Here is a 17,408-nt window from a genome sequence, read left to right on the forward strand (position 1 = left end):
CGTTGACCAGAATCACCGTATTATTTGACGTTAAGCCGTTTGATGACGCATAACATCTGTTCATTGAAAACGCAACGCCGAAATCAGTATTTTTTAAATCTCGAAAGAGATTCTAACATTCTATTTTTGTAAATGTTGCCCCATTTGTAGGCAATTGAAAAATAAAAGCAAAACTTATGTCAAAATTTTTTCTCTATAAATGGCGCTTAAGACGTGGCATAATATTGTTAACAAGTTGTACTGCATAATTCTCTGCAAACCTCAGCATGAATGCATTTAGCTGCTACCTACCTTCATTGCTTTATATGTTTTTGTATAAAGAGCAACTAAACCACCACTTGTGTGGCCGATACATCATCGGGCCAACAACAAGGTGTAATTAGGTGCCCCTTATGCTGTCAACGCCAGAGTACATGATTATAGGGTTCGATTCATTTCTTGTCTTTCTTTTCTTTACTTTTCTGTCAACGCAGAAAAAAGTAAATATTAATTTAATGTCTAGCAAGCAAGGCGTACTTGAAAATGAGCAAAGCTGCTATGGCCTTGATTTTGGGGAACCTGACTAACATTGATTTAATTCATCATCATTGCTTTGCTGCTCTTGTTTGTTTGGATTTTTTTTTTTTTTATTATACCTCATTAATTTTTATTTCTTCTTCCTTGTGGTGTATCTGTAAACGTGAATTTGATATACCTACTACAGCCTTAGGTCATTTACCGAATACAACTTCTTTCATTTCGTTTATGCGATCCATTGAGCGCATGAGCCATTTACGGAAGAGGGAAAACGACTTAAAGTTTTCAGTTTGTTTAAGTGTAAATTGCTTGAGACCGCCTTTACAGTAAAGGTTAAATTTACATTTTTTAGACATATCTACGGGATGGTTTGGAAAAGTAAACACAAGGAAGACGACGCGAAGGGAAAAACCTGCGCAAATTTAAAAAGAATTTGTTTATAGCTTTTCAGAAAAAGTTACATATATGAACGAGTAGGCGTGTTTCAGAAGTTTAAGGTAAGCAGACATATTATAGTTTCTGACAATATTTAGAGCCTCTTGTGATTTTTTATAAAAAATGCTTTCATCGACATGAATTGATAACAGTATTAGTTATGGGTAATCTATAGCCATTCACCAAGATTAAATTAGAATAATCAAAGAGTTTGTGGTCAGAACGTATTAAAATTTCTTGAATAGTGAAAAGCATTTTTTTTTTTTTTAGGATATATCCCTTTCTTTTGTGCCTCTTACTTGGTGCGCGGATTTATAAAATTTGTCGCAAATCAAAGATATAGACAAATCATATAGACTCAAACCGCTAAATATAATTCGAATTGATATTTGCGATCAAAGTTAGTAATAATGCATTTCATCCACAACACTTAAGTAATTGAAACACCCCACAAATACTGAGAAATTTTTGTATTCTTAATCATTTCTGACTTTGTCTGTTATCAATTCATCCACTTGTTTTCAAAAATATCAGTTTCTCAATTATAGAATACTCAAATTTACTTTTAGGAAAATTCAAAGTCCTACAAGAACTATCATTTACGTTCATTGAACTTCTGGCCATCGGACAGGCATTCCTTCTTGCATCTGAAAATAAACTGAAAAAATTTGTAGTTTTCCCTGACAGCAAATCGGCTCTGAGTTTAATCAAGAACAAAGACCCATACAATATGTACGTCTTGAATGTCGATCTTAACAAGATTTGTAAAATTTATCAATTTTATTATGGTATATAAATATAGGCGGAATAAATGAAATGCATGCATATGAAATAATCAATATCACTAATATTCGCGCAGTCAATCGATTAATATTTCTCTTACACAAAGACATTTTCCATAGCTCGCATAAGTATCAAACTTCCAAATGTTACTGTTTAGGCATTATATATAAGGACTTTTTAAAACTCGGCTTCTGTAACCAAATCAACGATGTAGGTCTCAAAGGTTTCTTCTCTATTTCCTTGGTGATGACTTCGGCCAGCAGATAGTGAATCCGTAATGTGATACATCTTTCAAGTGGTTCTCTTAAAGTAACCCTATTATTATTATCAGTAAGGTTGGAAATACGTGTGACGACCTAAAACGCCAGTAGTGCTCGTCCGTGCCACTAACCGTCCAGTTGTAGAATTTTCATAGTCCCCTTTATCTTCTTTGGTTCAGAGCACCACATCGTGTCCGGCGTTCTAAAGTACTCGCAAAACACTTAATGCTTGATTGTGCAGGTGGCCTGACATTCATATAGAATATGATACAACGTTTCACTCGTCCCTTGGCAGAATCTACACGAACCGGTGTCGGAGATATCCATGTTTTCCATGCTGTACATGGGGGAATTATGACCCATATGGAGGCCTGCGTCCAAGCGTAGTTCGCTCCTTCCCAATTGCAGTAGTTTGTTTGCTACACCGGAAGATTTTATGAATCTTTTTGTTTGTCGTTGTTCTCCATATTGCTGCCAATGACAATCCGTTCTTCCCGTGCCTTCAGCATCTCGGTCCCCCTGTTGCTAAACAGTGAGCCCCAAAGACATGCTTTCAAATATTTTCTAGCATATAATTAAGGCTATGCGGCAAAAAATTTGCGAGAGATATATATAATTGTTTTAATTGTTACTAAAGAAGCTATCAACATATCTCGTTATACACCTTGAATTTGAACGTCTTGAATGCCTTTTTATGCGTACATTTTTAAAAAAAAGAACAAAAATATAAAAAAATTAATCCATATTAACTTTCTACAAACGTTAAAAGCCTTGTTTTAATGTACAAAACCCATTGTTACCGTTGTTTACGAGCAATGTTAACTGTCGTTTGGAATGGATTATTGAATAATTTAAATGCCGCATACATGACAACGATGATGCGTACGGCATAAGCCTATAAATAAGTGTATTTATGCGAAACAGCCTAAAATAACAGAGAAGTGGTTGTTAATGTTTGTGTTGGACGATGATTAAGTGACTATAAATTATTATTTATAAAACATTGGTCAATAATTTCCGGGACAAACTAAGAAAGGATATTTATTATTTCTGTTTTTTTTTTTTCCAAAGTTAGGCTTTATTCAATAACATACACTCTCTTTAAAGAGTGATACGATCAATCCAATGTTTCTCTACCGCGTCAATCTTTTTTTTATGAAACGATTTTCATTTTCATTATCGAGAATTATTTTTAGGCGGTCATCTTTTCTAGTGTAACCACACCTTTTAGGCCTTTAGTGCATCATCGGTGTCCGTTCGGTCTTTTTGTTGTTGGCGGAGAAGAGTAGCAATATATATATATATATATATCAATCAATTTATTGCAACGGTTAGTTAGTTTCAAAGGTATTTCTTTCATCAAAAAATTCTTCAATCAACGCATGAAATGCAAATTTTTACATTCCTCTAACTTATAAGCAAATAAGCGATTTAACAAAGCTTGTTTGAACGTTGATGCTTTTCAAAAACAAGATTTATTCTTTCTAATCCAAGAGTAATTGATGCGCTATTTTTCTTTTTTTTTTTCATAGCACAAGCAAATATTTATTCCTCTAAGTCCAGTGCAAAAATTGACAGTTTTCATTCACTGGCGTTCCCAAAATTAACAATCTCCGACTTGACAGGATCGTTTACATTGAATGGTGTACCTTTAAACTTATCACTATTATTTTTTTAAATTAAGTTTTGGCCTATGTTCTGGCTTGAGGAGTTCCGATTAAGTGTAAAAAAGATTATGATGCATTCGCAAATACGCCTTTAGCTAAAAAAAAGCTGAAAATTTTAAAATGTTTACGATAATATAAAGCTGATTCATCTAAATTCTGACTGAGATCCAAAATAATAACAAACGGCCAAGTCGCACATTCAAAAAGTCAGACAGCTGGTTGCTTGAGATGGTGGCTTGTCAAAATATGCCTTAGCATAACCATAATTTCTTATTTATTTGCTAGTTTGTTTATTACTAATTTTCTTTTTTTTGTTATTCATATTCAATTTTCAGTTTCCTTTCAGGAGCATACCAATGTAAAATGCATTAAAAGTAGAAAAAAAGACGCAATGTTGTGATAGCAAATTTTATTTATCTTTCCATATATCTATATATTTATACATTTTTTTTTTACTTTTGTATTAAAAGTAATTAAATAATTATAGTTGAATACAATTTTCTAATATTATAATATCATACAAGAGTCTCAAGCAGTTTGCAACAAATTAAAAAGAAAACACTTTTTCCTTAACACAAAAATTTTCGTTTCCGTACGCATAACCTACTTACGTTACTAAAAAAAGCACCCTAAATACAATAGGAATCTGAATTATTTTTATCTGTTTTTACAACTAACAATAGTTTTTGGCTTAAAAGTAATTTTAGCTTTTTCTTGCAATTTTTTATCTACATTACTGAACAATGAAGATGTGTTTAACATGTTACGCCCTTTGTAACACTCATGCCTACGTATCAGAGAGACCTCATAGTATGTATGCATGTGTGCTTGTGTTGATTCTAAATCAATGTGGCCATATTTGTCCCACTTTGTCCCTTCAAGGTTGCAGTTTTGTAAATAGTAAAAATTTCGATAAAACGCTGACACTTTGCATACATTTTCTTCGCTTATTCTAATAGCATCAATTTGGAAATAAGTTTAGTCCATTCACGAATACGCAAAAAGGAAATTTTTTACAAAAAATAAAAATGTTCAAAGTTGTTGCTAATCTACAGCAAGTATCAATTTGAAAGGGTCAATTAGAGCTTTAATAAACCGTTCTTAACCGTTTTACAGAAACACACGATTTACAAAATATTTTCTCCTTAGGTAATGGGTATATAAGGTCCGCTTTAAGGCCAACATAATTTTCCTGCAGTAGTGCGTTTCTTTAATAGTCGTCCTTTATCTACTTGCACTGGCGGTATGTATAGATTTATACATATGTATGTATACATATATATATATATTTATATTAGTGTGTGTGTGTGTGCGTTTTCTTTTAGCCAAAGCATATCTTATTTTAAAACTTTAATAAATAAGCCTTTTTTTATTATTGCTATAGTCTAATAAACACCGTAGCTTTGTATTTGTTTGCCATTGTGCTCACATTTACAACTCTTCTAAGCATCTGGCATTTGTTAACATAATTCGTGTCAAACGCCACACTTGTTTGGCTGCATTCTCTAAAGCTCCCGGGGACTTGCCTTTAAATAAATCCATATTTGGTAAAAAATAATGCGGACATCGTCGGCACTGTAGGCATGATATTAACTGTAAAAATATGCCATTAATACGATCGGCTATACAATTCTCTTCCCATTCTTGCTCTCGTGGATGTTTTTCACATTCGTACAGAAGTAGAGTCTTCAAATGATACGAAGTAACCGGATTACCGGGTAAATCTAAATGGCGATCCCTTAGTGTCTTTAATATACTTAAGCAACGACGACGACTAGCTCCTGCAAATGTAAAGAATAAAAAAAGGAATAAAGAAATTTTATATTTTGTTTACTTGAATGCTTAAGAAATTCGAAATGTCGTAGAAAACACTCAATGCAAGAGTCTTGTAGTGCAGTCGAGGCACACATTCACACATATAAAGAATAAAAAATATTTTATAAGCACTTTCAGTGACTACAATATGATGGCTAAATGTAACTTTTTAGCGTTTTAATGTCGCTACTGAAACTGTTACCTTCTACTATACGAGTTAAGCCCGTAGTAACGGATTTTAGATTACATATAACAAAATCAACATTTCGATGCCTGCAATAAATTCAATCTGACACGTATGAGATCGGTAGGCTGAATAGTGAAAATTACGTCCATGTATATAGTTAAAATCATAAATTTTAAACCGCATTATGAATTAGAATCGTATCAGTTGTAATTATTGTTAGACATTTATAATACAATAGGAATAATGTAATGGAGTTGCCGCCTTTTAATGTTCCAATAAATTGTGGTAAGCACCTTTATCGAGAATTCCAACTTTTCAAAGTCACGCAAGTTTTTCAAGATCCGAAAGACGAGCTGGGGAGGAATATAAGACTTTATTTCGCAGCTAATTTAATGGAAATAAATTGTGAAAGTTTATAAAATTGTGCTTTGCAAAGCTTTGGAAATGAGTAAGATTAACGTATGTCATCAAAATACGAAGTTTTTTAAAACTTTTTTCTTGTTCGAGAACGTACATTTGGAATTTTTATTGAGAGAATAACTCTAAGCAAATAGTCAAAAGGAGAGAATAAATACAAAGCTCCAATTTTGAAAAGGTACAATTGATTTTATTTCTTCTATTATATTATACAGAGCCTTCCATATACTTCAATCGCTGCCGAAGTAGACCATTACATATCGGTTGCTATTAGTTCAAATCGTTCTCCTTTAGCTAAATCAAATTCGGGTCGATTTGTGACATTTTGTAATAACTACAGAAAGTAGCTTTGCGGGGCATTGCATATTTTATAATTTGTCGAAAGAATTAGGTGTTTAAGCACAGGTAAACGAAAAACCAAAATAAATATGCGATTTTTCCATTAGATGTTTAATAAATACTTATCACAAAGTCTACTAATCGAAATGTTGACCTTAACGATCTATGGTTTTTGCGTCTTATTGGGTAGTTTACGGACGTCCTCGCTGAAAAAATTTCATGCTTTAGTTTCAACTATTCTAATCTGTCCCAGTTAAATATAATCCTATCGATTCGGGAAGTTCTCAGCAAAAATTAAAGAACACTTTCGGCGTTGTTTTGCTACGTACGGATAAACTTATGCGAACGTTCGTTGTGCTCAAGGCTAGAATTTTTTCTACTACTGAATTTTCATCTCAAGGCAACTTAATTATTTTCGTAGCTTCATGCGTATTTTCTTTCATTTTAAAAAAGAATGATATGCAGTATCGGAACTGCTGCTCCATTACTTTCCCCCTTGATATACACTAAACGACAGCTTGTAAATAACTGAGACTTACGCCATACAAATATTGATCTCTCTTAAAATATAGAACTTATTTGCGCGCCTACTACCATTCTTCATTTATTTCGGTGATAAAATATTAAAAATTATACTGGATTTCCATCTCACGACATACCTTCGACGACACTCGTTTGACATGAACTACGTAGTTCAAATTTAATAAATATGATTTGCATATTAAAGATCATTCATTTTCGCTGTGAAGTACGAAATATTAGCTCTTGTTGACTTTTCATTTGAACCCTTATATGGTATGGAATCCAAGAAATAGACGATGGGCCTACTTAGTTTGGTACAGTGAATTGTCATGTTAAATTGCTATATCATAGAAGGTTCTCGTTGGAACGCATACATGGAGAGGGGGCCAAAAAATCGGTCTATCCGATCAAAATTTTTCACCCTAATTTAGTATGCTGAAGTACTATTACTATTGCCAGTCCGTCTGCCTGTCTTGGTTTCTTATGTTCAAGTCACAGGTCGAAATTTTTGATATATTTTGATGAAATTCGATACATCCACTTATTTTGGCTCAAGGACGGGCGCTACTGAGAATAGTGCAGATCACACCAGTTTTCCAGTCATCCCCCACACAAAGCCTTATTTTGAAGATTCGTTACATAAATAATTGTATTATGCGAACTAATGTAGGGTATTTAATAGTGAACCGTGTTCCACTGTAGTGTTTTTACTTCTTTTTGTATTATTTAGAATAGCTTAGCGCAATTTTTTTTTTTTTGTTATTCTCAACTTGAATTTCTAAAAGCCTTTGAAGAATCATTCACAGACTTTGCAACTTTTTTGACTGACAGCTCTATTTCATATTATACCTTACATTTTTTCAGGTGAAGAACCAGTCTTTAAATAGATTATATATTGCACTAACCATCTTAGCGGTGTAGCTAAACAAACTTTTCAATTAGCACAATTGAATCTCCATGTCTTTATTTTGATCAAAATTATTCTGTAGTATTAAATAGACAAGTTAAATATATTAACCCTCTTTTAAGAACAGCACCTCTATACATTCACTTTAACAATCATTACGCCTCTTGCATTCTTGGCTCCGGTCTTTGCTTGTCGACTCATCCAAGGAGGTAAGTTAGGTTTAATGCACAATTATTTTGATTAACAAAGAACAGATTGATTTTAAGAATCCTTTACATACCAAATAACTTATCGATGGATGTAAATAAAGAGCGAATATAAACGAGATTACATTTGAAAATTAAAGCGAACTTTTTAAATGCTATTTTTTGTTTGATTCTTACACTATTCACCGAAGGGTGCATATATACTAGATGTAGCATATATATTGTTTGTAACTTTCATCACAATAGAAATCGATGAATACGGATTGTGTTTGAAAACGGGAGCAATCAGACCATCACACATCTACAATAATAGAAAATTACGATTGGTCTATGGCAGATATTAATCTAAGCTTAAGAAAATATGATTGCTAACGTAGTTAAAATTTTGCTGGAATTGTGGGGTCGGCCGGCTTAAAAATATGTTGACTGCGGACAACAAACTGTAACTGCAACGGATATTAAATTAAAATTTGGTACAAATATATATTGCATCCATGTACACTATTCCTATTACATTTACTTTACCCTATAGCCATATAGAAGAAATGAAAAATATTCTACTAAGTGTGGGCGTGTTAGTCGGACGGACCATGGACGGATCACATATATGTTCTCACCGAAGTTCTAGGTGAATATTATCATTATTTGGATTTGAAACTCATTAATTGTACTACTTGTTTAATTACATGTTTGCACGACAACGACGCTCATTTAAGTGGCTTTTAAGAAAGTGTTAATGCTTGTAGGTTTCTAGTTCAACGGTTAAGTTTTAACTGTTTCGATAACTAACGATCGAGAAATACATAGGCGACTAGACAGACTAGCTCGCAGTGTTATATTTGTTAAAAATATATATAATTCATAAGGTAGTTCTGGGTGTAATGAAGAGAATGGCATGTCTAAGGCGCTAATTCGATGGCGTATTTAAGAAGTTCTTATATGTCGTTTATTAATAAAACGGTTTAAAACTTTTACGTCTTTTGTTATTAGGGTGTTTACCAATCTCCAGACGAATGTTACTTTTTCATTTATTTTATTCAAGCTAATGGCATTAAAGTAAAAAATGCGTAACAGCCCCGAAGAAGACTAATTGATTCAAAACAACCTAACCTAATATTAGTCATATTTAGTTTCGTTCTTGCTTTTGAAATTTAAAGAATATTTTTATAAAATTGCTGGAAAGAGTAATATTACTTTGCTTAAATGTCGCAAAAATTTTCACATCTCATATTTTATGGAAAAAACGATGTGAAAAAAGATATCTTAAACGTAAAATCATTTCACCGAACTCAGTCTGCAAGTAATCAGCTCATTGGTTATCGTATAATGAGAGACATTTAAGAAAAACAATTTTTCGTTGACAAGCGTAAATCAGAATTTAATAATACTTCTAGATCAAACAAAGCTTTTGCTTCTGAAAACAACCGCTTTTGTTTGCGAGACTATGCATAAAAAGTTTACCTCAGCCGTTTTTGCTCCCAATTCATTACTATCTTTATTATTTTCTCATTACAAAATGTAAAACTTACATCTGGATATTACTGTTCAACCTGTTATGAAGCGATCAAAATCGTCCAATTTTCCTTTATTTATTTTTTTTTTAATTTTATTGTAACAATTTTACCTTTTGATCCATCGTTATAAAATATTCATAAATATTTTCTCCTATTAGCTGCTCAAACTTTGTTGTAATTTATTGAAACCTGTTCACAACTTGATATTTAATATTAAATGGAATGAATTATATAAATCTCTGTTTGCTGATGTAAAGTGAAATAAAATGCTGTAAATATAAAATTAATCAAGATAGACGAAAATCCAAATAAAAGCGAAAACTAAATATGTAAACAAGACGTAGCGTAAGAGATTCGATCTAATATTTTAACAAGAAAAATAAAATTCAAATAAATTAATTTCGGACCAAAACCGAATGAATTGAAGCGAAGGATAATATAATGAACAATAAATAATAATAGTATTAATAGAAATAAAAAGCAAGAAATAGAAACCAAGAAAAACAACAAACAGAAAATCCCACACCATCGCGAGATTATAATTATACGGGGCATGTACAAAGATGTTAACGTTGACAGACGTCGAAGCCGAACAAGTTTTTCATACGCTATCTATAAGTAAAGACAATCTTTGAACGCGTCTGCGGGCAGTTACGAAATTTCGATAAAAAAAATTTATGTTTACCTTAAAGGCCACAATAGACACTCGCCTTCTTAACTAAAACAATAAGAAATGCAAGCCTTTGTGCTGTGTGAAGGCCGATTAGAACTATTTTTACTATGAACTTGCTTCTGAATCTGATAACTATTTGCACAAAGTTTTACATAGATTTATTAATTAGTGCATAAAAATATAATGAAATCATATTTTTTCAGATGTTCTTTATTTTGACATATGCAAGCTTCTAAAATTGGTAAATGTCTGCGCGTTTATTCGCTTTAAGTTTCATATATTCTTCCAAACGGAATATAAAATTTAATACACCGTCATTATTCGAGAGTAGATAAATTTAACTTTATCTCAATGAACAAAAATTTTATGGAAAGGATAAAGATGAGATTGAAAACGTTTCGAATACAGATTGATAATCATTTATTGAACAAAGCTTTTATTTTTTTTTTATGTAAATATTTTTCTAACTTTACCTTACGCAATGTAGCGTGAGAAAAGGTTTTTGGTTTTTGATTAACTAATTACATTATATTATTGCTTATTAATTTATTTTTTGTTTTAACTGGTCCAAGAGATTTAAGTAATTATAAAAATTAAGTCTTCCAATTAATCTCATATACCCATCTGAACCAAATATTAAAAAAAAGAAGAGCGGAATTTTAAATGTTTACAAAAGCATTTAATCTCTTATTCATAATACAACATATAGCAATTCATCTCGAAAATTAGAACACCACGTTACCTATCTAGTAAAAGTAAATAGTTATTCTGTTTTACGATATGTGATCTACGAATTTCAGTGATTAGTGCGTTTAACTTACTGTGACAATATTTTTTGATTTTCTATGATTTTCTCTGGTTTTCTAATATAGGGAGTTGCTAATATAACTATATCGGTTTTAAATATTATATTGATTAAGATCACATCGAGATTTTACTGACGAAAGGAATATGTGGATGGTAACACAAATATATGGGAGCGTTCTTGTGTCAACACTTTAAAAGAGTGCTGCCTTTATAAGCAAAATACTTAGATTATTTAAAATAGCCACATTATAAGTGGCGCCCACTTCTCAATTAGCTTACATTCCATTTTTAAGCATTTTTATTTTTTTCTTACAAGTACAGCGTTCCGTATATTAAGGAGAAGTTATTTTATTATAAAAATGCCTTGATTAAGATTCATTACGTGCACAAAATTTATTTATATTTTTAACAAATGAAATTTCTACGTTTCAAAAAACAGATCTCAAATTCACAAAGCGACAGGCATCACACACAGTGAGAATCCCATAAGTAAGCAGATGCGTCTTTTCAGAGCTTTTAAACTCTAGGAAGCTTTACATTTCGATCGACCATAAGTATCACTAATATCAATAAAACCTATCGACTTCCAATTTGGCAGAAACTTTTGAAATTCTTGTAATCAGGCTGAATAACGGGCCGAAAGACGCACCTACAGTGGTATGTAAACTGAGAACACCTTTGTTTTTCAAAAGAAATAAGAAATTCGTTTCTTGCTCGTTACTTATAAATTACACCAGATAACGTATGTACTATGGGCGATGCTGTAGTACCTGAACAAAAATGGGAAAATTAACCAAACTTAGCCAGTATAATGGCATATCAAAAAAGAATTTTCTTTCAATATCATCATAAAGCGCGGGAGCAAACTTTAAAAACCTTATAAAACATACACATTATTTATTTAGTTACACATGAAAGCCAGCTAAAATAAATTAACAGTCGAATTCAGTTGACTCTTAGAAGTAAAACTTATATTAATTAATATTAAAAACTAATACAAAGTATATAAGGAAAAAAATAAAAAAAAGTAATTCATGTGTAAATAAATAAGAAAGAAAAAAAGCATGTACACAACTAGTGCAGAGGCACTCCTACAACCGCTACGGATCGAAGTTGCTAGTGAACCTCTAAGCTATTGCAAACATGCAAAAGCTTGGCAACCAATAACAGTAAAGAACACCAGTTAATTTTCGATTCATAGTGATATGTTAGGATTGCAAGTTAATTTAAGTGCAACGCAGGCAATTCGCGCGGATTGAACAGCTCATAATTATATTTACGTTGACTAAGCTTAATGAGGATAAAGTGCCTAGAGAAGCAATTAGGGACATTAAAGTGTATCTCACTAAGTAACTTGGATGAATTGATAGAACCATTTATTAAATTAATTAAGAAGGAAACATCAACAATAAGTGTTCCTTTCTCAATTGATAAAGAGGTAGAGAGACAACGAGATCCCAACCCAAATTCCTTAGGACAAACAGAAAGAATTGCTTTTGAACTAATATCACCTATAGAAACGACACCACACAACAGAGGCATGCTTAAGTATTGATCTAACTAAGCACATATATAATCTTTTGGTAACGTAAGCCTCCTTAAGATTTTTATGCGTCCCCTTAATGAAACCTAGCTTTACTTAAAGAGAGCTCAATGTGCAAATTAAAACGTATTCTTTGGCCAAATAGAAACTGTAAACCGGTGAACGAATCTACTTTTTCCAACTTGTGCAAATCAATGAAATATTCAATATTGAATGAGCTCCTTTTTGAGTAAAAAAGTTTCTTGCATTTTTTAAAAAATTCAATTTCATAACAAGTAACCGTATTATTTAAGTTAATTTTAAGCTGATACAATTACAATTCCAAAACGGAGGAAAAAAACAGTTTAACATCATCAACGTACATTAAGATATGGCTGGATTTAATCACCGAGAGGAGATCACTATTGCGTACAATAAATAAAAGGGACCCTAAGTGAAAATCTAGCCGAGGTGATGAAATTAAACAGAATGCTGATTGATCTGTTACGAAGATAAGAGCTTATCCATTAAGTGTAAAGAGAAGCCAGAGGCCTGGAATTGGACGGTCATCAAGTTGTGGTTAACTAAGTGAAATGTTTTACTAAAATCAGAATATATGACATCCATGCAAGATCCACTAGAAAAAGCCTTGAAAACATGGAAAGTAAATTCTAAGAGATTCGTAACGGTTGATCTTCCTATTAGAAAGCCATGCTGGAATGAAGATATATAACATTTGATTACAAAAGCTAAATGCTGAATAACAATTCGCTCAAACAATTTAGGTAAAACGCTCAACTTGGCAATACCTCTATACTTCTCAACTTAATGTATTTCTCCATATTTGTGAAGCAGAATAAGGACACTACTCTTCAAACACAAAAGGAAAACACCTGATTTCAAGGAAGAATTAACAATCGTTGAAATAACATCAGATAGCTCGTCAGAGCATGATTTGGGCCCAGGCACACAACAATATTTTAGAGGCCTCAAACCATGGCACTTTCAAATTCGGAATGCATCTAAGCATGTCTGTCTTTCCGTCTATTTATTTGCTTCTTGTAAACATCATCCTGGTCGCAAATTATTGTCCGCAAATCGTTGACAATAGGTCAAATCGGTCGAAAGCCACGCCTAGATCTCAACATATATTAAGAGCACTTCCGCCTTTTATACCTATCATCACTATCCTAAAAAAAAATTAAATAAAGGAAAAGAAGTAAATTTTCATATTCCATAAAATTGGGTGGGCGCGGCAGATTTCCATGCTGTGAAGCTTTCATCTGGATGTTGCGAACGTATTTCGATGGTGGGTGTAAAAATTGCTTCACATTAAATGTTACGCAACTCCGCAAGTTTTCAAGTTGCAAAAAAGAAAAATATGGGGGAGAAGAAAAAGAAATATTACAAATTTTTGATATATCGTTTATCATGTTTTACTTCTATAATACAAACCCTAACATAAAAATAATGTTAAGAATTTTTACGGATTAGATGTTAAATGAATAATTAATCAACTTAAAACGTAAAATATTATGTGCGCAAATGAGAAGTTTCTTTAATGAAATTAGTTTTTAAGAACTTTCATGCATCTAAATTTTCAAACACTAATGTAGAGCTCCCAATGAACTTAGATATTTAAAAATGAGCTAATAAAAAGAAAGAGAAAGTTTTTTAACAAAGTCAAATTTTAAACAACTCTCTCGAATATTTAGGTTGTTCGACTTTTCAATCTTACGATCTATGATACCTTTTTGGGTTCATAAAATTTATAAAGAAAAATTTTAATGTGGAACTTGAAGGTCCACGGTCAAGTTGCGTTCAAGTAAAGTAATCGATAGTTTTCATTGAAAACTCGATACTATGTGATGATTTTCCTTAACTTGAAAACTGCGCTGTTGTTTTAAAATTCTACTTAAACTGTAATGCAATCATATTTTCTTTGGATAGTATCGAATTTTAATTGCCGACGGCATTTTTCACTCACCTTGTAGTAAGCGATTTTCAGCATCTGTGAAACTTAACACCCAAGCATCACCTTCCATGGCTGAATTTTTGCCCTGTAACGCTATACATTCTTTGGATAGCATGTCGAAACCTTCAGTCTTTACTTCTGCTACAATGTTGGGATGTGGCCACGGTATAGCGGGTATAGGCCAATGTGACGCGGAACGAGGCCACAGCCCGGCGCATTTAAAGGCAGGCGTTATCTGTACAACAATACGTTCGCGAATTCGTAATTTCACCTCGGTGGTGTCGGCAATCATTTTGACTACGTCACGATAGGCACATTTATCACAAGCTTGAGCTACCAATGTTTGAAAACGTGAACGAATTTTTCGTGCTGATAGATAGCCCGATGCGGTAATAAATTCCACCCACAATGACATGGACCGTTTACGGCCATCACTCAATTTGAGTACCGCACAACCGGGCAATGCACCGTCATCCACAAAATTAAGGACACCCATCTGATTGAGGTAGATAATGATTTCGAATTCTGTGGGTGAGATCACTTCGAGACCCTCAAAACGGCCATTATAATCATTGAGAGAGGAAATGAAACGAGGCTCCTGCACCTCAACCTCTTTTAAAACGTCCTGAACGATGCGACACACTTCTAAAATCTGTTTATGGATCTGCGTTTTACGTGCTTGCACGCGATCGGCACAATATTTATTCATTTGATAAACCATTTTAGATTGTGCCGCTATCATATCCGACGGCACTAACATGACGACGTTAACGACAATAATAAATGTGATCACTTGAAAAAATTCAAAGTGAAATGCTTTTTTTACAAACGCAACGCGAGGTTCTATTGAGATGAGATTAATTTACATTGTGGAAACTCGTTCTTTCAGGTTAAGTGTTGGTAGACAATTTACATAAGGATTTATATATATATATACATACATATATATATACATATATATATATATATATATATATGTATATATATATATATGCATAAATATATTATTTAGAAACTTTCTAGCGACTTTTTTTCTTGTTTTAATAAAGGTGCTTTTATTTTGTTATAAATTATTATGTTATTGTTTCCTTTAATATTTTATTACACCGTTTTTTTTTTATTAATAATGTTTTTTCAAGCTCGTTCCTTAACTTTTTGTGAAAAGAATAAACCAACGTTTCTTCTTGTTTTATTTTTTGTTAATCATATCTATCAGCACGCGACGTCACACAAAATTACTCTCCACACGTTCACACGCTGCCAAATTCCAAATGTTGACTGAGTTTACTGAGTTCATGTGATTAACTCACCACAGCCCAAAGACTCTTTTTTCCAAACGCATTCTCGTTATTGAACACAGCAAAACTCACACATGCATAAAAAATATAGTTTTCTTGCAGTCTATAAGTTGTACTCTTTTAACTAGTCTTACTTCAGTCGGGCTAACCATATTTATCCAACTAGCATTACTAAAAGCAACTAGAAAGAGATAGAGATGGAAACTGAATCAGACAGGCAGAGAACGATAAGGAGAAAGATATAGAAAGAATGAAAGAGCATTTGGGTTGTGTTAAACTTCGTTTAATTATATTTAAAGTTTTGTGGCTTGTTTGCATGTTGTGTCTGCAATTCAATGGCTGTTGAAATTATTGTTGTTCTCTGCTTATGAATTTTTTTGGTTCTATTTTATTGTTGGCATATTTGCTGATATATGTTGCTTTTATATACATTTTATGTATATAACCATAGTACTAGATAGCAATGGTGCTTATAAATTATTATGTTATGGATATATTTTTCCTTTATGAAAAAAATATACGGCAAAGAAATATATAACGTTAAAATGTTGCCAGACTTGAATATGAAAATGGAAATAAAGAATGGATTTGTCAAAGAATTGCGTGTACAATGGCGGTTACATATTATTATTATTATAAACTTAGCCAGAGAATAAATTTTAGGACTAAAAAAGGTCTTAAAGTACTAGCATCTAAGGATTTCGGCTTTATTAAAAACGCTACCGTACTTGAGATTTGAACCCACAACCATTGCATTCCTAGTCGAGACTCTTGTCTGCTAGGCGGCTCAGGCGGACACATATTATTTACCTCGGTTTAAGCAAGTCAATTGCAAAAACTCTCACTCACAACTAAGCCAGAGCTAAAAAAGGAATCCATAGTAAATACACATGCGCTGTAGAACGGATCTGTGATATTCATTGACGCAGAGAACTGGACAAATCGTTACTGTTGGCTGCAAGAGTTAATATTTTTTCTCTTCCGATGAGTTATTCGTCCATAATTTTCAATAAATCATAGAGAATGCGAAGGATAGAATACAATTCCTTCTTTGAATGACTGAAGCTTTTACTTAAGTCGTGAACGGATAGGTGGATCATCACGTTCCTGATGAAAAATCATTTTGCCGTGTCTTTTCCATATTATTAACATATTATTATAAAAATCGTAAGCCAATTAGATAATTAAAATAAAACACCGCCTTTTAATAATGCCTTTGTTCTTTAAAAGTTGTGGAAGACTAAGTCCAGCTGATTCAACTGATAAATACAAAATAACTTCTTCGATGCTTTACTGTTGTTTAGAATTACTACTCCTGATAAACTGAAAAAATTCTCCTATGATTTCTTAAAGGCAGCATTTCTAAACCTGAAAAGGACGAAATTCCACGATTTTAACTCCTGCCATATTATTATCATTTTAAATTCTTTTAATTTAAGGGTACGAAATGGATCGCAATGGATGGAATGGATTTTTGGCTTTTGACTTTTTTAGTTGTCTTTTGTGCTCTTCATTCTAAGGCCAATTTCGAACCATTTCGTACGCACTAACCTCTAAGTGTCCTT

At 32.5% G+C, this 17,408-nt stretch overlaps 1 protein-coding gene across 1 annotated transcript; it reads right to left on the minus strand.

Moving 5' to 3' along the window:
- Positions 1–4,967: 4,967 nt before the first annotated feature.
- Positions 4,968–15,503, minus strand: LOC119637594 (protein mab-21). Its single transcript, XM_038033752.1, has 2 exons — positions 14,558–15,503; positions 4,968–5,442 (listed from the first exon to the last, which is right to left on the minus strand). Exons 1-2 carry the CDS (start codon positions 15,303–15,305, stop codon positions 5,093–5,095), a joined length of 1,098 nt encoding a protein of 365 aa, XP_037889680.1. The 5' UTR covers positions 15,306–15,503; the 3' UTR covers positions 4,968–5,092.
- Between the last annotated feature and the right edge of the window lie 1,905 nt (positions 15,504–17,408).

The sequence above is a fragment of the Glossina fuscipes genome, unplaced genomic scaffold (assembly GCF_014805625.2).
Source record: "Glossina fuscipes isolate IAEA_lab_2018 unplaced genomic scaffold, Yale_Gfus_2 60, whole genome shotgun sequence".
Classification (NCBI taxonomy): domain Eukaryota; kingdom Metazoa; phylum Arthropoda; class Insecta; order Diptera; family Glossinidae; genus Glossina; species Glossina fuscipes.